This window comes from Melanerpes formicivorus, unplaced genomic scaffold, assembly GCF_026170545.1.
Source record: "Melanerpes formicivorus ecotype bairdi unplaced genomic scaffold, bMelFor1.0.p_v2 SCAF_224, whole genome shotgun sequence".
In the NCBI taxonomy this organism is placed as follows: Eukaryota; Metazoa; Chordata; class Aves; order Piciformes; family Picidae; genus Melanerpes; species Melanerpes formicivorus.
Genome location: NW_027142576.1, coordinates 249,547 through 276,166, shown reverse-complemented (window position 1 = coordinate 276,166; position 26,620 = coordinate 249,547). Strand labels below are relative to the sequence as shown.

At 50.6% G+C, this 26,620-nt stretch overlaps 2 protein-coding genes across 2 annotated transcripts in view; one reads left to right on the top strand and one right to left on the bottom strand.

Moving 5' to 3' along the window:
• The window catches only part of SYNGAP1 (synaptic Ras GTPase activating protein 1), a 38,750-nt gene extending 38,062 nt beyond the window's left edge, over positions 1 to 688 (bottom strand). Inside the window, 1 exon segment of the mRNA XM_068169805.1 lies at positions 532 to 688. Coding sequence (XP_068025906.1) covers positions 532 to 688 — 157 coding nt within the window.
• A 752-nt stretch (positions 689 to 1,440) lies between these two features.
• The window catches only part of LOC137458122 (tenascin-X-like), a 42,348-nt gene continuing 17,168 nt past the window's right edge, over positions 1,441 to 26,620 (top strand). The window contains 13 exon segments of the mRNA XM_068169804.1: positions 1,441 to 1,597; positions 9,988 to 10,281; positions 11,239 to 11,532; positions 12,770 to 13,063; positions 14,163 to 14,456; positions 17,074 to 17,306; positions 17,308 to 17,368; positions 18,773 to 19,066; positions 20,217 to 20,510; positions 21,736 to 22,029; positions 23,247 to 23,540; positions 24,624 to 24,917; positions 25,952 to 26,245. Coding sequence (XP_068025905.1) covers positions 1,441 to 1,597; positions 9,988 to 10,281; positions 11,239 to 11,532; positions 12,770 to 13,063; positions 14,163 to 14,456; positions 17,074 to 17,306; positions 17,308 to 17,368; positions 18,773 to 19,066; positions 20,217 to 20,510; positions 21,736 to 22,029; positions 23,247 to 23,540; positions 24,624 to 24,917; positions 25,952 to 26,245 — 3,391 coding nt within the window.

The window sequence follows — 26,620 nt, the reverse complement described above, 5'->3', positions numbered from 1 at the left end:
GGGGGTTCCCGCACGGTGACCGTGCCTGGCCTGGCCCCCGTCCCGACGCTACAAGTTCAAACCCTCTACGGGCTGTGGGGCCGCAAACGCCTGGGCCCCATCTCCACGACGCTGCCACAGGTGAGGGCAGACACAGGCCACAGCTCTCTCCCCTGCCTTTGGGCTGGCTGGATGGCTGTCTCACTGTCTCTCTGTCTGTCTTGAGGCTTGCAGTTCCAGATGAAGGGATGCAGCAGCAAATGGTACCAGCCTCCTCCTCTTCCTACCCTTCTCCAGGTTGCTTCAGGTCTTCCGTGCTCTTCCTCCTCCTCTTCTTGACCCCTGTTCCTCCTTCTCCTCAGCCTTCTTACTCTCTTACTCCCCTCCTCCTCTTCTAGTTTTCTTTTGTCCTCTCATCCTCCTGCTTCCCCTCTCCCTTCTCTTTCTCCCCCTCTCTTCCTCCTCTTTCTTTTCCTATCCCCTTTTTTCCCCTCTGCTCTTCCTTCTCTAGCTCATCTCTCATTTTTCTCCACTCTGCTCTTTTCTTTTCACCATTTTCTGCTTCTCTCTTCTCATTTCTCCTCTTCTGCCTTCTTTTCCACTTCATCCTGCTTCCTTCCTCTTTCACCTTGGCCTGCAACTTTCTCGTCCCATTTCCATTTTCTTTCTCCTTATCCTTTTCCTTGTATATTGGTCCTTCATAACTCATGCTCAAGAAGGCCAAGGGCTGGGTCCTGCACTTGAGGCTTGAGTTTTTCCCTCAAGCAGTGATGCAAGTTTGGGACAGGATGTCTGGAACGACTTGGAATTTGTAGTCTCAGAGGGCTACAGTAGAGTCTCTCTCCTGTGCCTCTCTGAACTAGGATGAGTGGTTCTTGGTTGGGGAATGTTGGGTCACAGGCATAGAGGAGCGCTGGCTTGGATGGTTGGTGGAGTGGATCCTGGAGAGAGGCATGAGCTGAAGGCTGGAAGATGGAAGGATGATGATCGATGGATGGATGCATGACTATGGATGGATGGATGGATGATGGATGATGGTGGTTGCTTGGATGGATGGATGGATGGATGGATGGATGGATGGATGGATTGATTATGATGGACAGTTGCATGATGGATGGGTCGATGCTTTGATGGATGCCTGCTTGCTGCTGCCTGTTTTCTCCATTGGTTTGAGAAATGAGTGTACTACAGAGGATGTTGCCTTCTGATTGGATGGGTGCTGTCACATAGGTGGGTGGATGGCACTGGAGAGATGGGAGAGCACTGGACAGCCTGGCTCATGGAAATTTACATCCTGCATTGTTTCCCTTCTGCATCAGCTCCAGCTCCAGAAGATGAGGAACCAACACAGCAGCCAATCCTGGGCGAGCTGAAGGCCACTCACATCACCCCCGAGTCCGTGCAGCTGGAGTGGGAGCGTCCCAGAGGGCAGCTTTGACTCCTACACGGTGCAGTACAGGGATGGCCAAGGCCAGCCCCAGGTGCTGCCCGTGGACGGGGTGGTTCCCGCACGGTGACCGTGCCTGGCCTGGCCCCGTCCCGACGCTACAAGTTTCAACCTCTACGGGCTGTGGGGCCGGCAAACGCCTGGGCCCCGTCTCCACCGACGCTGCCACAGGTGAGGGCAGACACAGGCCCCTGCTGTGTCTCCTGGGTTTGCCTCTCTCTATGCCTCCATGCTTGGGAGCTCCAGATGAAGGATGTGGCAAGAATGGCAGCAGCCTGCTCCTCTTCCTCTTCTTCTTCACATTTCCTCATTACTGTCTCCTCTTCCTCCTCCTCTTCCTTCCCTGCTCTTCCTTCTTCTCAAGTCCTTCTTAAATTTCTTCCTCTCTTCCCTTTTCCTCCTCCTCTTCTATTTTTTCTCCATCTTATCCTCTTCTCCCTCCACTTTTTCCTCATCTATTTTCTGTTCTTCCTCTTCTCATTGCTTTTCCCTTTCCTAGTATTTCTCATCCTCTGTAGAGCTTCATGCTTGGGGAACGTTGGCTCACAGGCACAGAGGAGCATTGGGTTGGATGGATGGTGGAGTGCAGCCTGGAGAGAGACATGAGCTGAAGGCTGGGAGATGGATGGATGGATGGATGGATGATCATCTCTATGTATACCTAGTCAGTTCCCTTCTTTCCCTCTAATCTTCTTTCTTCTAAACTGCCTTCTTCCTTCTTCTCCATTCCTCCTGAACTTCTTATAGATCCTCCTTTATTTCTCTTCTTCTCTTCTCTTCTCTTCTCTCTCTTCTCTTCTTCTCCTTCTCTTCTCTTCTCTTCTCTTCTCTTCTCTTCTCTTCTCTTCTCTTCTCTTCTCTTCTCTTCTCTCTTCTCTTCTCACTTCTCTTCTCTTCTCTTTCCTCTTCTCTTCTCTTCTCTTCTCTTCCCTTCCCTTCCCTTCCCTTCCCTTTCCCTTCCCTGTCCCTTCCCCTTCCCTTCCCTTCTGTGGCCGGTTAACGTTGCCCCCTTAAGAAAGGGAACATGGTGGACGGAAGTTGGTAAACGGAAGGAATAGTCTAAACTAATTTCATTGGACGTGTGGGAGGAAGCACCTTCTGAAGTGGGAGTGGAAGTGGACATTTCCAGCACTTCTCAGTCAGTCTTGCTTCCGTCTTTGCTTTCGTGCAGCAGCTTTGCCTGTGCTGGGCTTTTCTGCCAACGCCTCGGCCTTGAAAACCAGATAACAGGCCTGTATACTAACTCCCTTCCAATTAACACGAACTGCTTCTAACTTTTTTTTTTTCCTCTCTTTCCTTTCTCTTTCTATCCCATTCTGGGGGAAAGGGGGGGGAGAGAGGGGGGAGAGCGGAGGTGGGGGACCCCTCTGCCGAGGGGGGCACTCTCATTTCTGTGTTACTCTGTTGTATATCTTTGTATATATTGTAGATATTGTAAATTTGTAAATATCTCCCTGCAAACCCTACATCGCTTTGTAAATATAGCTCCACTCGCTTTGCTAATTCAGCTTACGAGTTTTTTTTTTTCCTTTCCCTTCAATTTTTTTTTTCCCTTTTACTTTACAAAGGGGGGAAGGGAGGAGGCTTCTCAGCCTTATCCTTCCAAACCCACCACATTTTTTTTATTGGCGTACCCAACGTGCGGCAGATAATTAGTTTAATTTATTATTTGATTGATTTAGTGTTTTCTAGCTGAATTAGCAAACATGAAGGTATTGTGGTTTGTGGAGCGATTGTTCTTTTCAATTTTTGGGGCTCTGATTTACAGGTATTGTTTGGGTTTGATTTTGGATTACCTGGGTAAATATTTGGTGCGGACAATTTATATGTGGGTTATGTATAGAGTTAAATTATGGTATGGAAAATGTATTAATTTATTATGGGCCAGTGAGATACTGGAATGTTACCTCCACCACTCTCCCAATTGAGATAAAGGGTTTTAAGATTCCGCCTGAGGAGACAGTAACTTAGGTGATGCCTGGGATCCAAAAGTGATTTATTTGATGTGTATAATCCTGCTTTCAGTGATAATTAATGTGTATCTGCTGGTCTCTTTACGTCGAGAGAGAAAAGGTGTCCAGAGCTTGTTTTGTTATTAAAACTAGATCAAAAAGAAAACGCCGTTGGCTCTAGATCAGTCCCCAGAGTCATCTAGTGACGAGGACTGTGCAGAATCCGTGTCAGTTAAAAAGAAGGCTAAAAAGTTAATTGGTTAAGGCAGCTCTAAATGACTTTGCTGATTCTAGCAAGCAGCCAAGGGCATCGGCTGGTATCAACATGGGGGCCTACTCCTTCTCCCACTCCTTCTCCTTCTTCTTCTCCGTCGGGCCAGTAATGGAGGCAACGTCACTTCCACCCACTCCCTCGGTGGGACCGGAAGTCACTGCCCCAGCAGCTGATTTATCTCAGGACCTGTCAGCTTCCATTAAGGTGGCTGTAAATTCAAACACAGCTCCAGTTAAGGTGGCTCCTTTAAAGACTAGAGCTGGAAAGGGCAAAGATGGAGAAGAAGAGGAGGAGACTGATCCTGGTGAGGGGCCCTCTACTCTAAAAGATCCTGCTCAGGAGGAAGAGAAGGTTTGTTTTAAAGATCTAGCTAACCTAGTGAGATCAAAGCAGGATAGAGATGAAGCTAGGAAAGCAGCTGGCAAAGGTGGTTCTCAGCTTAAAGAGATCCTTAGGAGGATGACAGCAGGATTTTACGGGCAAAGAATTCAGGGAGATGAAGATCAAGATGATATTACAGACTGTTCGTCACCACGGGAGGAATTGAGAAATGTCCGTAAAGATTTCACCAGGGCAGATAAGGAGCCAGTTCTAGCTTGGCTTAGTAGGTGTTATGATACAGGTGCTTCAGCTCTAACAGTTGGAGACAAGTCAGCAGCTCAGTTAGGAACTCTCTCAAGGGACAATGGAATAGATAGACATCTAGGCGAAGCTCTCGGTAAGGTTAATCTGTGGATGCGCCTCTTAATGGCAGTTGCCCTGAGATATCCTTCCCGAGATGATCTTCCCTGGAATCCTAAACCCTGGACTACCATAGATGAGGGAATTAAGCGCTTGAGAGAATTTGCTGTTAGAGAGCTACTCTATGGTGAACATGAAACTCTGAATCCTGATGACATTCCTGTGGGTATTGGTCTTGCTAAGAAGATCATCAAACTTGCTCCTTCTAATTATGCAAACATTCTGGCAAGCAGAATTGTGTCAAGAAGTTATGGTGGAGCTTCTCCCACGGTTGGCCAATTCAGTGATCAAATGAGACAATTGGAGGATAGCATGACACGTGGTTCTTTGGTTTCGGCCATTAAAACTATGTCTGGTGATATTCAGAATTGCATAAGAGAGTTAAAAGATTCCATATACCAATTGGCACAGAAGGATAATTTCAATTCTTCCTCCAGGTGGGTACAAGTCTCATCTGTGAGGAATACACGTCCTCCAAGGAGGTCATTCCCAAAACAGGTCATTCCAAAACAGGTCATTCCAAAACAGACCACCAAGGCAATCACGTAGAACTATTTGGATAACTCTGCGTGATCAGTTTGGTGAGAACATGAACCGCTGGGATGGCCAACCAACTTCTAATCTTTTCAGGAGACTGAGGGAATTGCAAAGTGGCAGAACCCAAGGTAGCAATACCAGAAGGGTAGCTGTTACTTCCACAGTTCCCCAGAACGACTCTTATGGCTCCAACAGTGGCTCCAGTTATAACATGCAAAGTTATAACCCTGCAAACTATGTGCAATGCACATGTGCGCATGTTCCCCATAACTAGGGGTGCCCTGCCTCCCGCCAGGGGGAGGAGAGGGATAACAGAGATAACAGAATCTATTGGGATGTGTACATCCAGTGGCCTGGCACTTCACAATTTCGGAAGTACAGGGCCTTGGTTGACACAGGAGCTCAGTGCACCATAATACCATCAAATTATCAGGGATCAGAGTCTATAACTATTTTGGGAGTCACTGGTGGATCTCAAGAGTTAAGTAAGGTAGAGGTTAATATAAGTTTAACTGGTAAACAATGGAGGAAGCATACAGTTGTGACCGGACCTGATGCACCTTGTATTTTGGGAATTGATTTTCTGAGAGAAGGGCGTTTCAAGGACCCTAGAGGTTACAAATGGGCTTTTGGAGTGGCTTCAATAGAAATTGATGGACAAAAATTGAAGCTATCTGCCAGACCTGAGCTTTCTGATGAATCTGCAGTTGTGGGACAACATAAGATACAGGACATTAAATTGCCGGTTGCTTCTCAGACTGTGCATCACAGACAATACAGAACCAACCGTGACTCTTTGTTGCCCATTCAGAATCTGATTCGTCAGTTGGAAAGTCAGAAAGTCGTCAGCAAAACTCATTCACCTTTCAACAGTCCAGTGTGGCCTGTGCGGAAGCAGAATGGAGACTGGCGTCTGACGGTAGACTACCGAGCCCTAAATGAAGTGACACCACCTATGAGTGCAGCAGTACCAGACATGATGGAACTACAGTATGAGCTGGAATCCAAAGAGGCCAAATGGTATGCTACCATAGACATTGCTAATGCATTTTTCTCTATTCCCATAGCAGAGGAATGCAGGCCTCAGTTTGCTTTCACCTGGAGAGGAATCCAGTACACTTTCAACAGGCTGCCAATGGGCTGGATCCACAGCTCAAGCATCTGTCATGCAGTGATCCACGATGCTGTGGAGAAAGGCGGTGCTCCAGAACACATCCAGTTCATCGATGATATCATCGTCTGGGGTAAAACTGCTGAGGAAGTCTTCAAGAAAGGTAACAAAATCATTGACATTCTTCTGAATGCAGGTTTTGCCATCAAGCGAGACAAGGTGAAAGGACCTACCACAGAGATTCAGTTTCTGGGAGTGAAGTGGCAGGATGGACGCCGACACATTCCAGTGGATGTGGTAAATAGAGTCTCTACCATGGCAAGTCCCACAAACAAGCAAGAGACCTTACGGTTCTTGGGGATAGTGGGATTTTGGAGACTGCACATTCCTGGATACAGTCAGATTGTGAAACCTCTGTATGATGTGACTCGAAAGAGAAACCATTTCCACTGGGGACCTGAACAACAAGCAGCCTTTGACCAGATAAAGCAAGAGGTAATTCAAGCAATGGGTCTGGGACCTGTCCGAGATGGTCCAGACATTAAGAACATTTTGTACACGGCTGCAAGTGACAATGGTCCAACCTGGTGCTTGTGGCAAAGAGCTCCAGGTGAGACACGTGGACAACCTCTTGGTTTCTGGAGTCGAGGTTACAGAGGTTCAGAGGCTAACTATACTCCAACAGAGAAAGAAATCTTAGCTGCCTATGAAGGAGTAAAAGCATCTTCTGAAGTGATTGGAACTGAATCACAACTTCTCTTAGCTCCCAGATTACCAGTTTTGAATTGGATGTTCAAAGGCAAAGGATCCACACCACATCATGCCACAGACTCAACCTGGTCTAAGTGGATGGCTCTGATAACACAGAGAGCTCGAATGGGAAATCTTGAAAGACCTGGTCTAGTGGAGGTGATCTCAAGTTGGCCTGAAGGCATCAACTGTGCTAAACCTCCAGAGGAGAAAGTAACTCGTGCTGAGGAAGCTCCTCCTTACAATGACCTTTCTGATGATGAAAAGAAATATGCTTTGTTCACAGACGGTTCCTGTCGTATTGTTGGAAACAAGCGAAGGTGGAAGTCTGCAGTGTGGAGTCCAACACGCCGAGTTGCAGAGGCGAAAGACGGAGAAGGAGAATCCAGTCAGTTCGCAGAGGTAAAAGCTGTCCAGCTAGCTCTCGACGTGGCTGAACGTGAGAGATGGCCAAAGCTTTATCTCTACACCGACTCATGGATGGTAGCCAATGCTCTATGGGGTTGGCTAAAAAACTGGAAGAAGAGTGGTTGGCAGAGAAAAGGAAAACCCATTTGGGCAGCCAACCTGTGGCAGGACATTGCTGATCGAATCGAGAGAATTCCAGTGAAAGTGAGGCACATCGATGCTCACATTCCTAAGAGCAAAGCTACTGAGGAACAACAACACAACCATCAGGCAGATCTAGCTGCAAGAGTTTCTCAAGTAGACATGGACTCTAATCTTGATCTCGACTGGAAACACCGAGGTGAGATATTCTTAGCTCGGTGGGCTCACGATTCGTCAGGACATCAATGCAGAGATGCAACATACCAATGGGCTCGTGACAGATCCATAGACATTTCCATGGATGCTATCACACAAGTCATCCATGACTGTGACATTTGTGCTGCTATTAAGCAGGCAAAACGACTTAAGCCCTTGTGGTATGGTGACAGATGGTCCAAGTACAAGTATGGTGAAGCTTGGCAGATTGACTACATCACTCTACCACGTTCTCGTTCTGGTAAGCAGTACGTGCTTACTATGGTAGAGGCAAACACTGGATGGTTGGAAACTTATCCAGTTCCACATGCAACTGCACGCAACACCATTCTCGGTCTGGAGAGAGATCCTGTGGAGACACGGAACTCCGGAGAGGATCGAGTCAGACAACGGAACTCATTTCAAGAACAACCTTGTAAAGAACTGGGCAAAAGAGCACGGTATTGAGTGGATATTCCACATTCCCTACTATGCACCAGCTTCAGGGAAGATTGAACGCTACAACGGTTTGTTGAAGACCACTCTCAAAGCCATGGGAGGTGGATCTTTGAAAAACTGGGAAAAACATTTAGCACAAGCAACCTGGCTGGTAAATAGTAGAGGTTCAGTGAACCGAGCTGGACCTGCACATTCAGATTTGCTACGGAAAGTAGAAGGTGATAGAGTTCCTGTTGTTAGAGAAAAGAATCTGTTAGGTAAAACTGTTTGGGTATTTTCACCCTCAGGAGAGGCTAAACCTGTCCGAGGGGTGGTTTCAGCTGAAGGTCCGGGTCACACTTATTGGGTAATGCAAGAGAATGGTGAAATTCAGTGTGTTCCACAAAGAAATTTAACCTTAGCTGAAAGAGGTTAATTTCGAATTGTTGTACAGTTATATCGCGTCCAGAGGAAGAATCAACGAAGAATCTACGGTGCACGAACCCTGAGATCCCTGAGAGCCCTGAGTCAACTAAGAGACCCTGAGAATCCCTGTTTCCCTTTTCTTCGCTTCATCGGCGAAGAAATGAACTGTTTTCCATTTTTCTCATTTTCTGATTTTCTTGGACTTTTGAATCATCTACATCTGAGCATAGCCGGAATGGACTATGAACTTTACTCACGAACTGTAAATATCGTTTTGGATTGGATGGACAGTATGAACAGCCAATGAAATTGTTTAGAAGGGGTGGACTGTGGCCGGTTAACGTTGCCCCCTTAAGAAAGGGAACATGGTGGACGGAAGTTGGTAAACGGAAGGAATAGTCTAAACTAATTTCATTGGACGAGTGGGAGGAAGCACCTTCTGAAGTGGGAGTGAAGTGGACATTTCCAGCACTTCTCAGTCAGTCTTGCTTCCGTCTTTGCTTTCGTGCAGCAGCTTTGCCTGTGCTGGGCTTTTCTGCCAACGCCTCGGCCTTGAAAACCAGATAACAGGCCTGTATACTAACTCCCTTCCAATTAACACGAACTGCTTCTAACTTTTTTTTTTTCCTCTCTTTCCTTTCTCTTTCTATCCCATTCTGGGGAAAGGGGGGGAGAGAGGGGAGAGCGGAGGTGGGGGACCCCTCTGCCGAGGGGGGCACTCTCATTTCTGTGTTACTCTGTTGTATATCTTTGTATATATTGTAGATATTGTAAATTTGTAAATATCTCCCTGCAAACCCTACATCGCTTTGTAAATATAGCTCCACTGCTTTGCTAATTCAGCTTACGAGTTTTTTTTTCCTTTCCCTTCAATTTTTTTTTCCCTTTTACTTTACAAAGGGGGAAGGGAGGAGGCTTCTCAGCCTTATCCTTCCAAACCCACCTTCCCTTCCCTTCCCTTCCCTTCCCTTCCCTTCCCTTCCCTTCCCTTCCCTTCCCTTCCCTTCCCTTCCCTTCCCTTCCCTTCCCTTCCCTTCCCTTCCCTTCCCTTCCCTTCCCTTCCCTTCCCTTCCCTTCCCTTCCCTTCCCTTCCCTTCCCTTCCCTTCCCTTTGTTTCCTGAATTTTGCTTCCCTTCACTTCCCTTCCCCTCCTTTGCCTTCACTTCACTTCTCTTTGCTCTGTTTCCCTTTGCTTTGCAACATTTCCTGTTCCTTCCCTTTGCTGTGTCCTTCCTTTGCTTTGGAAGAGATGAACTGCAAACTTCCCTTCCAGCTAAGCCAGTCTTAGATTCCATGGATGGTTGGACTGCTGAGGCTCCGAATGGTTGAATAATACCACTTTGGTAGGATGGAGAGATCTCTGCCCTGGAGAGATCAGAAGATGACTTGGAAAATGCTCTATTGGGTGATGCTGGGGTGCTTGGATGCACAGCAGGGGTAAATGTGAGGCTAAATGACTGCATGGAGTGATGGAGAGTGCATGAATGGATGGCACAGGATGTGGAGGCTGAGATGGATAGAGAGATGGATGGAGGGATTGAAGGGAACGTGGAAGTTGACATCCCACTTCGTGTCCTCTCTGTTGCAGCTCCAGCTCCAGAAGATGAGGAACCGACATCCAAGCCCACCCTGGGTGAGCTGAGGGCCACTCACATTACCCCCGAGTCCGTGCAGCTGGAGTGGAGCATCCCTGAGGGCAGCTTTGACTCCTTCACGGTGCAGTACAGAGATGGCCAAGGCCAGCCCCAGGTGCTGCCCGTGGACGGGGGTTCCCGCATGGTGACCGTGCCTGACCTGGCCCCGTCCCGACGCTACAAGTTCAACCTCTACGGGCTGTGGGGCCGCAAACGCCTGGGCCCCGTCTCCACCGACGCTGCCACAGGTGAGGGCAGACACAGGCCCCAGCTGTTCCTCCTTCTCCTCAGCTTCTTACTCTCTTAATCCCTCCTCCTCTTCTAGTTTCTTTGCTCTCTCATCCTCCTGCTCCCCACTACCTTCTCTTTCTCCTCCTCCTCTTCCTCCTCTTTCTTTTCCTATCTCTTATCACATTCTTCTCACTCCTGCTCTTCCTTCTCTAGCTCATCTCTCATTTTTCTCCACTCTCTGCTCTTTCTTCTCACCATTTTCTATTTCTCTCTTCTCATTCTCCTCTTCTGCCTTCTTCTTTTCCACTCCATCCTCCTTCCCTCCTCTTTCACCTTGGCCTCCAACTTTCTCTTACCCATTCCCTTCTCTTTCTCCTCATCCTTTCCTTGTACCTTGTCCTTCACATCTCATGCTCAAGAAGGCCAAGGGCTGCGTCCTGCACTTGAGGCTTCAGTTTTTCCTCAAGCAATGCTGCAGGCTTGGGGCAGAGTGTCTGGAAACGACTTAGACTTTGTAGTCTCAGAGGGCTACAGTGTGGTCTGTTTCCTGTGCCTCTCTGACTGGGAGGAGTGGTTCTTGGTTGGAGAATGTTGGGTCACAGGCATAGAGGAGCACTGGCTTGCATGGATGCTGGAGTGGATCCTGGACAGAGACATGAGCTGAAGGCTGGAAGATCGATGGATGGATGGATGGATGGATGGATGGATGGATGGATGGATGGATGGTGATGGATAGTTTGATGATGGATGGGAGGGTGCTTTGATGGATGCATGTTGGCTGCTGCCTGTTTTCTCAGTTGGTTGAATGGATGTTCTGAAGATTGGTTTGAGAAATGGGTGGACTAAAGAGATGTTGCCTTCCGATTGGATGGGTGCTGTCACATAGGTGGGTGGATGGCACTGGAGAGATGGATGGCACTGGACAGATTGGCTCATGGACATTTACATCCTGCATTGTTTCCCTTCTGTATCAGCTCCAGCTCCAGAAGATGAGGAACCAACACAGCAGCCAATCCTGGGTGAGCTGAGGGCCACTCACATCACCCCCGAGTCCGTGCAGCTGGAGTGGAGCGTCCCTGAGGGCAGCTTTGACTCCTTCACGGTGCAGTACAGGGATGCCCAAGGCCAGCCCCAGGTGCTGCCCGTGGACGGGGGTTCCCGCACGGTGACCGTGCCTGGCCTGGCCCCGTCCCGACGCTACAAGTTCAACCTCTACGGGCTGTGGGGCCACAAACGCCTGGGCCCCGTCTCCACCGATGCTGCCACAGGTGAGGGCAGACACCAGGCCCCCGCTGCGTCTCCTGGGTTTGGCTCTCTCTATGCCTCCATGCTTGGAGTTCCAGATTAAAGCATGTGGCAGGAATGGCAGCAGCCTGCTCCTCTTCCTCTTCTTCTTCACATCCCTCATTACTGTCTCCTCTTCCTCCTCCTCTTCCTCCTCTGCTCTTCCTTCTTCTCAAGTCCTTCTTAAATTTCTTCCTCTCTTCCCTTTTCCTCCTCCTCTTCTATTTTTCCTCCATCTCATCCTCCTGTTCCCCTCCACTTTCTCTTAATTTATTTTCTCTTCTTCCTCTTTTCATTGCTCCTCCCTTTCCTAGTACTTTTCATCCTCTGTACAGCTTCTTGCTTGGGGAACGTTGGCTCACAGGCACAGAGGAGCATTGAGATGGATGGATGGTGGAGTGGAGCCTGGAGAGAGAGATGAGCTGAAGGCTGGGAGATGGATGGATGGATGGATGGATGGATGGATGGATGGATGGATGGATGGATGGACGGACGGATGGATTCTCATCTCTGAGTTTCCCTATGTCAAGATTCTTCTCTCCGTCTAAACTTCTCTCTTCTTAACTCTCTTCTTCCTTCTTCTCCATTCCTCCTGAACTTCTTTAAGCTCCTCCACTTCTTTCTCTGCTCCCTCAAATAGTTTTTCTCTTTTACTCCTTTCTTCTCCTCTCCTTTTCTCTTCTCTTCCCCTTGTCTCCCAAATTTTGCTTCTCTTTGCTTCCCTGCCCTTTGCCTCTCTGCCCTTCTCGGAGCGTTGATTGCATCCCATTGGTTTGCTTCACGTCCCTTCCTTTGCCTTCAATTCTCTTTCCTATGTTTCCCTTCACTTTCCACATTTCCCTTTCCTTCCCTTTGCTCTCCTTCCCTTTGCCTTGCAAGAGATGAACTGGAAAGGTCCCTTCCAAGCTAAACCAGAGTGGCATTCCATGGGTCGATGGATTGCTGAGGTTCTGATGGCTTGAATAATGCCAGTGTGGTTGGATGGAGGGATCTGTGCCCTGGAGAGATCAGAAGATGGCTTGGAAAATGCTGGATTGGGTGATACTGGGCAGCTTGGATGCACAGCTGGGGCAAATGTGAGGCTGAATGACTGCATGGAGAGATGGAGAGTGCATGAATGGATGGCACAGGATGTGTAGGCTGAGATGGATTGAGAGATGGATGGAGGGATTGAAGAGCACGTGGAAGTTTACATCCCACTTTGTGTCCTCTCTGTTGCAGCTCCTGCACCAGAAGATGAGGAACCGACATCCAAGCCCACCCTGGGTGAGCTGAGGGCCACTCACATCACCCCCGAGTCCGTGCAGCTGGAGTGGAGCGTCCCCGAGGGCAGCTTTGACTCCTTCACGGTGCAGTACAGGGATGGCCAAGGCCAGCCCCAGGTGCTGCCCGTGGACGGGGGCTCCCGCACGGTGACCGTGCCTGGCCTGGCCCCGTCCCGACGCTACAAGTTCAACCTCTACGGGCTGTGGGGCCGCAAACGCCTGGGCCCCGTCTCCACCGACGCTGCCACAGGTGAGGGCAGACACAGGCCACAGCTCTCTCCCCCTGCCTTTGGGCTGGCTGGATGGCTGTCTCACTGTCTCTCTGTCTGTCTTGAGGCTTGCAGTTCCAGATGAAGGGATGCAGCAGCAATGGTACCAGCCTCCTCCGCTTCCTACCCTTCTCCAGGTGCTTCAGGTCTTCCTGCTCTTCCTCCTCCTCTTCTTGACCCTGTTCCTCCTTCTCCTCAGCTTCTTACTCTCTTACTCCCCCCTCCTCTTCTAGTTTTTTGCCCTCTCATCCTCCTGCTCCCCTCTCCCTTCTCTTTCTCCTCCTCCTCTTCCTCCTCTTTCTTTTCCTATCTCTTATCCCCTTTTTCTCCCTCCTGCTCTTCCTTCTCTAGCTCATCTCTCATTTTTCTCCACTCTCTGCTCTTTCTTTTCACCATTCTCTGCTTCTCTCTTCTCATTCTCCTCTTCTGCCTTCTTCTTTTCCACTCCATCCTCCTTCCCTCCTCTTTCACCTTGGCCTCCAACTTTCTCTTACCCATTTCCTTCTCTTTCTCCTCATCCTTTCCTTGTACTTTGTCCTTCACAACTCATGCTCAAGAAGGCCAAGGGCTGGGTCCTGCACTTGAGGTTTGAGTTTTTCCTCAAGCAATGCTGAAGGCTTGGGGAAGAGTGAAAACGACTTGGGCTTCAAGGTCTCAGAGGGCTCCAGTAGAGTCCATGTCCTGTGCCTCTCTGACTGGGAGGAGTGGTTAATGGTTGGGGAATGTTGGGTCACAGGCATAGAGGAGCACTGCGTTGGATGGATGCTGGAGTGGATCCTGGACAGAGACATGAGCTGAAGACTGGAAGATGGATGGATGGATGGATGGATGGTGATGGATAGTTTGATGATGGATGTGTGGATGCTTTGATGGATGCATGTCGGCTGCTGCCTGTTTTCTCAGTTGGTTGAATGGATGTTCTGAATTTTGGATTGAGAAATGGGTGGACTACAGAGATGTTGCCTTCTGATTGGATGGGTGCTGTCACGTAGGTGGGTGGATGGCACTGGAGAGATGGAGAGCACTGGACAGCCTGGCTCATGGAAATTTACATCCTGCATTCTTTCCCTTCTGTATCAGCTCCAGCTCCAGAAGATGAGGAACCAACACAGCAGCCAATCCTGGGTGAGCTGAGGGCCACTCACATCACCCCCGAGTCCGTGCAGCTGGAGTGGAGCGTCCCCGAGGGCAGCTTTGACTCCTTCACGGTGCAGTACAAGGATGGCCAAGGCCAGCCCCAGGTGCTGCCCGTGGACAGGGGTTCCCGCACGGTGACCGTGCCTGGCCTGGCCCCGTCCCGACGCTACAAGTTCAACCTCTACGGGCTGTGGGGCCGCAAACGCCTGGGCCCCGTCTCCACCGACGCTGCCACAGGTGAGGGCAGACACAGGCCCCAGCTCTCTCCTCTGCCTTTAGGCTGGCTGGATGGCTGTCTCGCTGTCTCTCTGTCTGTCTTGAGGCTTGCAGTTCCAGATGAAGGCATGCAGCAGCAATGGTACCAGCCTCCTCCTCTTCCTACACTTCTCCAAGTGCTTCAGGTCTTCCTGCTCTTCCTCCTCCTCTTGACCCTGTTCCTCCTTCTCCTCAGCTTCTTACTCTCTTACTCCCTCCTCCTCTTCTAGTTTCTTTGCCCTCTCATCCTCCTGGCCCCCTCTACCTTCTCTTTCTCCTCCTCCTCTTTTTCCTCTTTCTTCTACTATCTCTTATCACATTCTTCTCCCTCCTGCTCTTCCTTTCTAGCTCATCTCTCATTTTTCTCCACTATCTGCTCTTTCTTCTCACCATTCTCTGCTTCTCTCTTCTCATTCTCCTCTTCTGCCTTCTTCTTTTCCACTTCATCCTCCTTCCCTCCTCCTTCACCTTGGCCTTCAGCTTTCTCTTACCCATTCCCTTCTCTTTCTCCTCATCCTTTCCTTGTACCTTGTCCTTCACAACTCATGCTCAAGAAGGCCAAGGGCTGGGTCCTGCACTTGAGGCTTGAGTTTTTCCACAAGCAATGCTGCAGGCCTGGGATAGAGTGTCTGGAAACGACCTGGACTTCAAGGTCTCTGAGGGCTCCAGTAGAGTCTGTCTTGTGTGCCTCTCTGACTGGAAGGAGTGGTTAATGGTTGGGGAATGTTGGGTCACAGGCATAGAGGAGCACTAGCTTGGGTGGATGCTGGAGTGGATCCTGGACAGAGACATGAGCTGAAGGCCGGAAGATGGATGGATGGATGGATGGATGGATGGATGATGGATGGAGCGATGATTGATGGGAGGATGATTTGATGGATGCATGTCGGCTGCTGCCTGTTTTCAGAGTAGGTTGAATGGATGTTCTGAACTTTGGTTTGAGAAATTAGTGGAGTACAGAGATGTTGCCTTCTGATTGGATGGGTGCTGTCACGTAGGTGGGTGGATGGCACTGGAGAGATGGAGAGCACTGGACAGCCTGGCTAATGAAAATTTACATCCGTTGGCTCACAGGCACAGAGGAGCATTGGGTTGGATAGATGGTGGAGTGGAGCCTGGAGAGAGACATGAGCTGAATGCTGCGAGATGGATGGATGGATGGATGGATGGATGGATGGATGGATGGATGGATGGATGGGTGGATTCTCAGCTCCGAGTTTCCCTATGTAAAGTTCCTTTTCTCCATCTAATCTTCTCTCTTCTTAACTCTCTTTTACCTTCCTCTCCATTCCTCCTGAACTTCTTTTAGCTCCTCCACTTCTTTCTCTGCTTCCTCACCTTTTTTTTCTGTTTTACTCTTCTCTTCTCCTCTCCTTTTCTCTTCTCTTCCCCTTGTCTCCCAAATTTTGCTTCTCTTTGCTTCCCTGCCCTTTGCCTCTCTGCCCTTCTTGGATCGTTGTTTGCATGCCATTGGTTCTCTTCACTTCTCTTCCCTGACGCTGCCACAGGTGAGGGCAGACACAGGCCCCAGCTCTCTCCCCTGCCTTTAGGCTGGCTGGCTGGCTGTCTCACTGTCTCTCTGTCTGTCTTGAGGCTTGCAGTTCCTGATGAAGGGATGCAGCAGCAATGGTACCAGCCTCCTCCTCTTCCTACCCTTCTCCAGGTGCTTCAGGTCTTCCTGCTCTTCCACCTCCTATTCTTGACCCTGTTCCTCCTCCTCCTCAGCTTCTTACTCTCTTACTCCTTCCTCCTCTTCTAGTTTTGTTTCCCTCTCATCCTCATGGTCCCCTCTACATTCTCTTTCTCCTCCTCCTCTTCCTCCTCTTTCTTTTCCTATCTCTTATCACATTCTTCTCACTCCTGCTCTTCCTTCTCTAGCTCATCTCTCATTTTTCTCCACTCTCTGCTCTTTCTTCTCACCATTTTCTGCTTCTCTCTTCTCATTCTCCTCTTCTGCCTTCTGCTTTTCCACTTCATCCTCCTTCCCTCCTCTTTCACCTTGGCCTCCAACTTTCTCTTACCCATTCCCTTCTCTTTCTCCTCATCCTTTCCTTGTACCTTGTCCTTCACAACTCATGCTCAAGAAGGCCAAGGGCTGGGTCCTGCACTTGAGGCTTGAGTTTTTCCTCAAGCAATGCTGCAGGCTTGGGGCAGAGTGTCTGGAAATGACTTGGACTTTCTAGTCTCAGAGGGCTCCAGTGTGGTCTGTCTCCTGTGCCTCTCTGACTGGGAGGAGTGGTTCTTGGTTGGGGAATGTTGGGTCACAGGCATAGAGGAGCGCTGGCTTGGATGGATGCTGGAGTGGATCCTGGACAGAGACATGAGCTGAAGGCTGGAAGATCGATGGATGATGATGGATGGAGCGATGATTGATGGGAGAATGCTTTGATGGATGCATGTCGGCTACTGCCTGTTTTCTCAGTTGGTTGAATGGATGTTCTGAAGATTGGTTTGAGAAATGAGTGGACTACAGAGATGTTGCCTTCTGATTGGATGGGTGCTGTCACATAGGTGGGTGGATGGCACTGGAGAGATGCAGAGCACTGGACAGCCTGGCTCATGGAAATTTACATCCTGCATTGTTTCCCTTCTGCATCAGCTCCAGCTCCAGAAGATGAGGAACCAACACAGCAGCCAATCCTGGGCGAGCTGAGGGCCACTCACATCACCCCCGAGTCCGTGCAGCTGGAGTGGAGCGTCCCCGAGGGCAGCTTTGACTCCTTCACGGTGCAGTACAGGGATGGCCAAGGCCAGCCCCAGGTGCTGCCCGTGGACGGGGGTTCCCGCACAGTGACCGTGCCTGGCCTGGCCCCATCCCGCCGCTACAAGTTCAAACCTCTACGGGCTGTGGGGCCGCAAACGCCTGGGCCCCATCTCCACCGACGCTGCCACAGGTGTGGGCAGACACAGGCCCCTGCTATGTCTCCTGGGTTTGGCTCTCTGTATGCCTGCATGCTTGCAGTTCCAGATGAAAGGATATGGCAGGAATGGCAGCAGCCTGCTCCTCTTCCTCTTCTTCTTCACATTCCTCATTACAGTCTCCTCTTCCTCCTCCTCTTCCTCCCCTGCTCTTCCTTCTTCTCAAGTCCTTCTTAAATTTCTTCCTCTCTTCCCTTTTCCTCCTCCTCTTCTATTTTTTCTCCATCTCATCCTCTTCTTCCCCTCCACTTTTTCTTCATCTATTTTCTGTTCTTCCTCTTCTCATTGCTATTCCCTTTCCTAGTACTTCTCATCCTCTGTAGAACTTCATGCTTGGGGAACGTTGGCTCACAGGCACAGAGGAGCATTGGGTTGGATCGATGGTGGAGTGCAGCCTGGATAGAGACATGAGGTCAAGGCTGGGAGATGGATGGATGGATGGATGGATGGATGGATGGGTGGATGGATGATCATCTCTGAGTATACCTAGTCAGTTCCTTTCTTTCCTTCTAATCTTCTCTCTTCTTAACTCTCTTCTTCCTTCTTCACCATTCCTCCTGAACTTCTTTTAGATCCTAATATTTCTCTCCTTCCTCAACTCTTCTCTTCTCTTCTCTTCTCTTCTCTTCTCTTCTCTTCTCTTCTCTTCTCTTCTCTTCTCTTCTCTTCTCTTCTCTTCTCTTCTCTTCTCTTTCTCTCTCTTCTCTTCTCTTCTCTTCTCTTCTCTTCTCTTCTCTTCTCTTCTCTTCTCTTCTCTTCTCTTCTCTTCTCTTCTCTTCTCTTCTCCTCCCTTCCCTTCCCTTCCCTTCCCTTCCCTTCCCTTCCCTTCCCTTCCCTTCCCTTCCCTTCCCTTCCCTTCCCTTCCCTTCCCTTCCCTTCCCTTCCCTTCCCTTCCCTTCCCTTTGTTTACTGAACTTTGCTTCCCTTCACTTCCCTTCCTCTCCTTTGCCTTCACTTCACTTCTCTTTGCTCTGTTTCCCTTTGCTTTACAACATTTCCCGCTCCTTCCCTTTGATCTCCTTCCCTTTGCTTTTGAAGAGATGAACTGGAAACTTCCCTTCCATCTAAACCAGTCTGAGATTCCATGGATGGTTGGACTGCTGAGGCTCTGAATGGTTGAATAATACCACTTTGGTAGGATGGACAGATCTCTGCCCTGGAGAGATCAGAAGATGGCTTGGAAAATGCTGGATTGGGTGATGCTGGGGAGCTTGGATGCACAGCAGGGGCAAATGTTAGGCTGAATGACTGCATGGAGAGATGGAGAGTGCATGGATGGATGGCACAGGATGTGAAGGCTGAGATGGATTGAGAGATGGATGGAGGGATTGAAGGGCACGTGGAAGTTGACATCCCACTTCATGTCCTCTCTGTTGCAGCTCCTGCACCAGAAGATGAGGAACCGACATCCAAGCCCATCCTGGGTGAGCTGAGGGCCACTCACATCACCCCCGAGTCCGTGCAGCTGGAGTGGAGCGTCCCCGAGGGCAGCTTTGACTCCTTCACGGTGCAGTACAGGGATGACCAAGACCAGCCCCAGGTGCTGGCCGTGGACAGGGGTTCCCGCATGGTGACCGTGCCTGGCCTGGCCCCGTCCCACCGCTACAAGTTCAACCTCTACGGGCTGTGGGGCCGCAAACGCCTGGGCCCCGTCTCCACCGACGCTGCCACAGGTGAGGGGAGACACAGGCCCCAGCTCTCTCCCCTGCCTTTATGCTGGCTGGCTGGCTGTCTCGCTGTCTCTCTGTCTGTCTTGAGGCTTGCAGTTCCAGATGAAGAGATGCAGCAGCAATGGTACCAGCCTCCTTCTCTTCCTACCCTTCTCCTTCAGGTCTTCCTGCCCTTCCTCCTCCTCTTCTTGTCCCTGTTCCTCCTTTCTCCTCAGCTTCTTACTCTCCTACTCCCTCCTCCTCTTCTAGTTTCTTTGCCCTCTCATCCTCCTGGCCCCCTCTACCTTCTCTTTCTCCTCCTCCTCTTCCTCCTCTTTCTTTTCCTATCCCCTTTTTTCCGCTCCTGCTCTTCCTTTCTCTAGCTCATCTCTCATTTTTCTCCACTCTCTGCTCTTTCTTCTCACCATTTTCTGCTTCTCTCTTCTCATTCTCTTCTTCTGCCTTCTTCTTTTCTACTTCATCCTCTTTCCCTCCTCTTTCACCTTCGCATCCAGCTTTCCCGTGCCCATTCCCTTCTCTTTCTCCTCATCCTTTCCTTGTACCTTGTCCTTCACAACTCATACTCAAAAAGGCCAAGGGCTTGGTCCTGCACTTGAGGCTTGAGATTTTCCTCAAGCAGTGCTGCAAGCTTGGGACAGAGTTTCTGGAAACGACTTGGTCTTTGTAGTCACAGAGGGCTACAGTGTGGTCTGTCTCCTATTCCTCTCTGACTGGGAGGAGTGGATCTTGGTTGGGGATGTTGGGTCACAGGCATAGAGAAGGGCTTGGATTAGATGGTTGGTGGAGTGCATCCTGGAGAGAGGCATGAGCTGAAGGCTGGAAGATGGATGGATGATGATGGATGGATGCATGCATGATTATGGATGGATGGATGGATGGATGGATGGATGGATGGATGGATGGATGGATGGATGGATGGATGATGGATGGGAGAATGCTTTGATGGATGCCTGCTGCCTGCTGCCTATTTTCTCCGTTGGTTGAATGGATGTTCTGAAGATTGGTTTGAGAAATGAGTGGACTACAGAGATGTTGCCTTCTGATTGGATGGGTGGTGTCACATAGGTGGGTGGATGGCACTGGAGAGATGGAGAGCACTGGACAGCCTGGCTCATGGAAATTTACATCCTGCATTGTTTCCCTTCTGTATCAGCTCCAGCTCCAGAAGATGAGGAAACAACACAGCAGCCAATCCTGGGCGAGCTGAGGGCCACTCACATCACCCCCGAGTCCGTGCAGCTGGAGTGGAGCGTCCCCGAGGGCACCTTTGACTCCTTCACAGTGCAGTACAGGGATGGCCAAGGCCAGCCCCAGGTGCTGCCCGTGGACGGGGGTTCCCGCACGGTGACCGTGCCTGGCCTGGCCCCGTCCCGACGCTACAAGTTCAACCTCTACGGGCTGTGGGGCCGCAAACGCCTGGGCCCCGTCTCCACCGACGCTGCCACAGGTGAGGGCAGGCACAGGCCACAGCTTTCTCCCCGGCCTTTAGGCTGGCTGGATGGCTGTCTCGCTGTCTCTCTGTCTGTCTTGAGGCTTGCAGTTCCAGATGAAGGGATGCAGCAGCAATGGTACCAGCCTCCTCCGCTTCCTACCCTTCTCCAAGTGCTTCAGGTCTTCCTGCTCTTCCTCCTCCTCTTGACCCTGTTCCTCCTTTCTCCTCAGCTTCTTACTCTCTTACTCCCCCCTCCTCTTCTAGTTTCTTTGCCCTCTTATCTTCCTGGTCCCCTCTCCCTTCTCTTTCTCCTCCTCCTCTTCCTCCTCTTTCTTTTCCTATCTCTTATCACATTCTTCTCCCTCCTGCTCTTCCTTCTCTAGCTCATCTCTCATTTTTCTCCACTCTCTGCTCTTTCTTTTCACCATTTTCTGCTTCTCTCTTCTGATGCTCCTCTTCTGCCTTCTTCTTTTCCACTTCATCCTCCTTCCCTCCTCTTTCAATTTGGCCTCCAACTTTCCCGTGCCCATTCCCTTCTCTTTCTCCTCATCCCTTCCTTGTACCTTGTCCTTCACAACTCATGCTCAAGAAGGCCAAGGGCTGGGTCCTGCACTTGAGGCTTGAGTTTTTCATCAAGCAGTGCTGCAAGCTTGGGACAGAGTGTCTGGAAATGACTTGGTCTTTGTAGTCACAGAGGGCTACAGTAGAGTCACTCTCCTGTGCCTCTCTGAACTAGGAGAAGTGGTTCTTGGTTGGGGAATGTTGGGTCACAGACATAGAGGAGGGCTGGATTGGATGGTTGGTGGAGTGGATCCTGGAGAGAGGCATGAGCTGAAGGCTGGAAGATGGATGGAACGATGCATGGATGAATGCATGGATGGATGCATGATTATGGATGGATGATGGATGATTATGTATGCTTAGATGATGGATGGGTGGTTGCTTGGATGGATGGATGGATGGATGGATGGATGGATGGATGGATGGATGGATGGATGATGGATGAATGATGGATGTGTGGATGTTTTAATGGATGCCTGTGGGCTGCTGCCTGTTTTCTCAGTTGGTTGAATGGATGTTCTGAACTTTGGTTTGAGAAATGAGTGCACTACAGTGATGTTGCCTTCTGATTGGATGAGTGCTGTCACATAGGTGGGTGGATGGCACTGGAGAGATGGAGAGCACTGGACAGCCTGGCTCATGGAAATTTACATCCTGCATTGTTTCCCTTCTGCATCAGCTCCTGCTCCAGAAGATCAGGAACCAACACAGCAGCCAATCCTGGGCGAGCTGAGGGCCACTCACATCACCCCCGAGTCCGTGCAGCTGGAGTGGAGCATCCCCGAGGGCAGCTTTGACTCCTTCACGGTGCAGTACAAGGATGGCCAAGGCCAGCCCCAGGTGCTGCCCGTGGACGGGGATTCCCGCACGGTGACCGTGCCTGGCCTGGCCCCGTCCCGACGCTACAAGTTCAACCTCTACGGGCTGTGGGGCCGCAAACGCCTGGGCCCCGTCTCCACCGACGCTGCCACAGGTGAGGGCAGACACAGGCCCCTGCTGTGTCTCCTGGGTCTGGCTCTCTGTATGCCTGCATGCTTGCAGTTCCAGATGAAAGGATGTGGCAGGAATGGCAGCAGCCTGCTCCTCTTCCTCTTCTTCTTCACATTCCTCATTACTGTCTCCTCTTCCTCCTCCTCTTCCTCCCCTGCTCTTCCTTCTTCTCAAGTCCTTCTTAAATTTCCCTCTCTCTTCCCTTTTCCTCCTCCTCTTCTATTTTTTCTCCATCTCATCCTCCTGTTCCCCTCCACTTTCTCTTCATTTATTTTCGCTTCTTCCTCTTCTCATTGCTTTTCCCTTTCCTAGTACTTCTCACCATCTGTACAGCTGGTTGCTTGGGGAACGTTGGCTCACAGGCACAGAGGAGCATTGGGTTGGATAGATGGTGGAGTGGAGCCTGGAGAGAGACATGAGCTGAATGCTGCGAGATGGATGGATCGATGGATGGATGGATGGATGGATGGGTGGATTCTCAGCTCCGAGTTTCCCTATGTCAAGTTCCTTTTCTCCATCTAATCTTCTCTCTTCTTAACTCTCTTCTACCTTCTTCTCCATTCCTCCTGAACTTCTTTTAGCTCCTCCACTTCTTTCTCTGCTTCCTCACCTTTTTTTTCTGTTTTACTCTTCTCTTCTCCTCTCCTTTTCTCTTCTCTTCCCCTTGTCTCCCAAATTTTGCTTCTCTTTGCTTCCCTGCCCTTTGCCTCTCTGCCCTTCTTGGAGTGTTGTTTGCATCCCATTGGTTCTCTTCACTTCTCTTCCCTTCCTTTGCCTTCACTTCTCTTTCCTACGTTTCCCTTTGCTTTCCACATTTCCCTTTCCTTCCCTTTGCTCTCCTTCCCTTTGCTTTGCAAGAGATGAACTGGAAAGGTCCCTTCCAAGCTAAACTAGTCTGGGATTCCATGGATCGATGGATTGCTGAGGTTCTGATGGGTTGTATAATGCCAGTGTGGTTGGATGGAGGGATCTGTGCCCTGGAGAGATCAGAAGATGGCTTGGAAAATGCTGGATTGGGTGATGCTGGGGAGCTTGGATGCAAAGCAGGGGCAAATGTGAGGCTAAATGACTGCATGGAGAGATGGACAGTGCATGAATGGATGGCACAGGATGGGGAGGCTGAGATGGATTGAGAGATGGATGGAGGGATTGAAGGGCACGTGGAAGTTGACATCCCACTTCATGTCCTCTCTGTTGCAGCTCCTGCACCAGAAGATGAGGAACCGACATCCAAGCCCACCCTGGGTGAGCTGAGGGCCACTCACATCACCCCTGAGTCCGTGCAGCTGGAGTGGAGCGTCCCCGAGGGCAGCTTTGACTCCTTCACAGTGCAGTACAGGGATGGCCAAGGCCAGCCCCAGGTGCTGCCCATGGACGGGGGTTCCCGCACGGTGACCGTGCCTGGCCTGGCCCCGTCCCGACGCTACAAGTTCAACCTCTACGGGCTGTGGGGCCGCAAACGCCTGGGCCCCGTCTCCACCGACGCTGCCACAGGTGAGGGCAGACACAGGCCCCAGCTCTCTCCCCTGCCTTTAGGCTGGCTGTCTCACTGTCTCTCTGTCTGTCTTGAGGCTTGCAGTTCCTGATGAAGGGATGCAGCAGCAATGGTACCAGCCTCCTCCTCTTCCTACCCTTCTCCAGGTGCTTCAGGTCTTCCTGCTCTTCCACCTCCTATTCTTGACCCTGTTCCTCCTCCTCCTCAGCTTCTTACTCTCTTACTCCTTCCTCCTCTTCTAGTTTTGTTTCCCTCTCATCCTCATGGTCCCCTCTACCTTCTCTTTCTCCTCCTCCTCTTCCTCCTCTTTCTTTTCCTATCTCTTATCACATTCTTCTCACTCCTGCTCTTCCTTCTCTAGCTCATCTCTCATTTTTCTTCACTCTCTGCTCTTTCTTCTCACCATTTTCTGCTTCTTTCTTCTCATTCTCTTCTTCTGCCTTCTTCTTTTCCACTTCATCCTCCTTCCCTCCTCTTTCACCTTGGCCTCCAGCTTTCTCTTACCCATTCCCTTCTCTTTCTCCTCATCCTTTCCTTGTACCTTGTCCTTCACAACTCATGCTCAAGAAGGCCAAGGGCTGGGTCCTGCACTTGAGGCTTGAGATTTTCCTCAAGCAATGCTGCAGACTTGGTGCAGAGTGTCTGGAAATTACTTGGACTTTGTAGTCTCAGAGGACTACAGTGTGCTTTGTCTCCTCTGCCTCTCTGACTGGGAGGAGTGGTTCTTGGTTGGGGAATGTTGGGTCACAGGCATAGAGGAGCGCTGGCTTGGATGGATGCTGGAGTGGATCCTGGACAGAGACATGAGCTGAAGGCTGGAAGATCGATGGATGATGATGGATGGAGCGATGATTGATGGGAGAATGCTTTGATGGATGCATGTTGGCTGCTGCCTGTTTTCTCAGTTGGTTGAATGGATGTTCTGAAGATTGGTTTGAGAAATGAGTGGACTACAGAGATGTTGCCTTCTGATTGGAGGGGTGCTGTCACATAGGTGGGTGGATGGCACTGGAGAGATGGAGAGCACTGGACAGCCTGGCTCATGGAAATTTACATCCTGCATTGTTTCCCTTCTGCATCAGCTCCTGCTCCAGAAGATGAGGAACCAACACAGCAGCCAATCCTGGGCGAGCTGAGGGCCACTCACATCACCCCCAAGTCCGTGCAGCTGGAGTGGAGCGTCCCCGAGGGCAGCTTTGACTCCTTCACGGTGCAGTACAGGGATGGCCAAGGCCAGCCCCAGGTGCTGCCCGTGGACGGGGGTTCCCGCACGGTGACCGTGCCTGGCCTGGCCCCGTCCCGCCGCTACAAGTTCAACCTCTACGGGCTGTGGGGCCGCAAACGCCTGGGCCCCGTCTCCACCGACGCTGCCACAGGTGAGGGCAGGCACACGCCCCAGCTTTCTCCCCTGCCTTTAGGCTGGCTGGCTGGCTGTCTCACTGTCTCTCTGTCTGTCTTGAGGCTTGCAGTTCCAGATGAAGGGATGCAGCAGCAATGGTATCAGCCTCCTTCTCTTCCTACCCTACTCCAAGTTCTTCAGGTCTTCCTGCTCTTCCTCCTCCTCTTCTTGTCCTTGTTCCTCCTCCTCCTCAGCGTCTTACTCTCTTACTCCCTCCTCCTCTTCCTCCTCTTTCTTTTCCTCTTATCACATTCTTCTCACTCCTGCTCTTCCTTCTCTAGCTCATCTCTCATTTTTCTTCACTCTCTGCTCTTTCTTCTCACCATTTTCTGCTTCTCTCTTCTCATTCTCCTCTTCTGCCTTCTGCTTTTCCTCTTCATCCTCCTTCCCTCCTCTTTCACCTTGACCTCCTGCTTTCTCTTACCCATTCCCTTCTCTTTCTCCTCATCCTTTCCTTGTACCTTGTCCTTCACAACTCATGCTCAAGAAGGCCAAGGTCTGGGTCCTGCACATGAGGCTTGAGTTTTTCCTCAAGCAATGCTGCAGGCTTGGGGCAGAGTGTCTGGAAATGACTTGGACTTTGTAGTCTCAGAGGGCTACTGTGTAGTCTGTCTCCTGTGCCTCTCTGACTGGGAGGAGTGGTTCTTGGTTGGGGAATGTTGGGTCATAGGCATAGAGGAGCGCTGCGTTGGATGGATACTGCAGTGGATCCTGGACAGAGACATGAGCTGAAGGCTGGAAGATGGATGGATGGATTGATGGATGATGGATGGAGCGATGATTGATGGGAGGATGATTTGATGGATGCATGTCGGCTGCTGCCTGTTTTCGCAGTTGGTTGAATGGATGTTCTGAGCTTTGGTTTGAGAAATGGGTGGACTACAGAGATGTTGCCTTCCGATTGGATGGGTGCTGTCACATAGGTGGGTGGATGGCACTGGAGAGATAGAGAGCACTGGACAGCCTGGCTCATGGAAATTTACATCCTGCATTGTTTCCCTTCTGTATCAGCTCCAGCTCCAGAAGATGAGGAACCAACACAGCAGCCAATCCTGGGCGAGCTGAGGGCCACTCACATCACCCCCAAGTCCGTGCAGCTGGAGTGGAGCGTCCCCGAGGGCACCTTTGACTCCTTCACAGTGCAGTACAAGGATGGCCAAGGCCAGCCCCAGGTGCTGCCCGTGGACGGGGGTTCCCGCACGGTGACCGTGCCTGGCCTGGCCCCGTCCCGCCGCTACAAGTTCAACCTCTACGGGCTGTGGGGCCGCAAACGCCTGGGCCCAGTCTCCACCGACGCTGCCACAGGTGAGGGCAGACACAGGCCCCTGCTGTGTCTCCTGGGTTTGGCTCTCTGTATGCCTGGATTCTTGGAGTCCCAGATGAAGGATGTGGCAGGAAGGGCAGCAGCCTGCTCCTCTTCCTCTTCTTCACATTCCTCATTACTGTCTCCTCTTCCTCCTCCTCTTCCTTCTTCTCAAGTCCTTCTTAAATTTCTCACTCTCTTCCCTTTTCCTCCTCCTCTTCTATTTTTTCTCCATCTCATCCTCCTGTTCCCCTCCACTTTCTCTTCATTTATTTTCGCTTCTTCCTCTTCTCATTGCTTTTCCCTTTCCTAGTACTTCTCACCATCTGTACAGCTTGTTGCTTGGGGAACGTTGGCTCACAGGCACAGAGGAACAT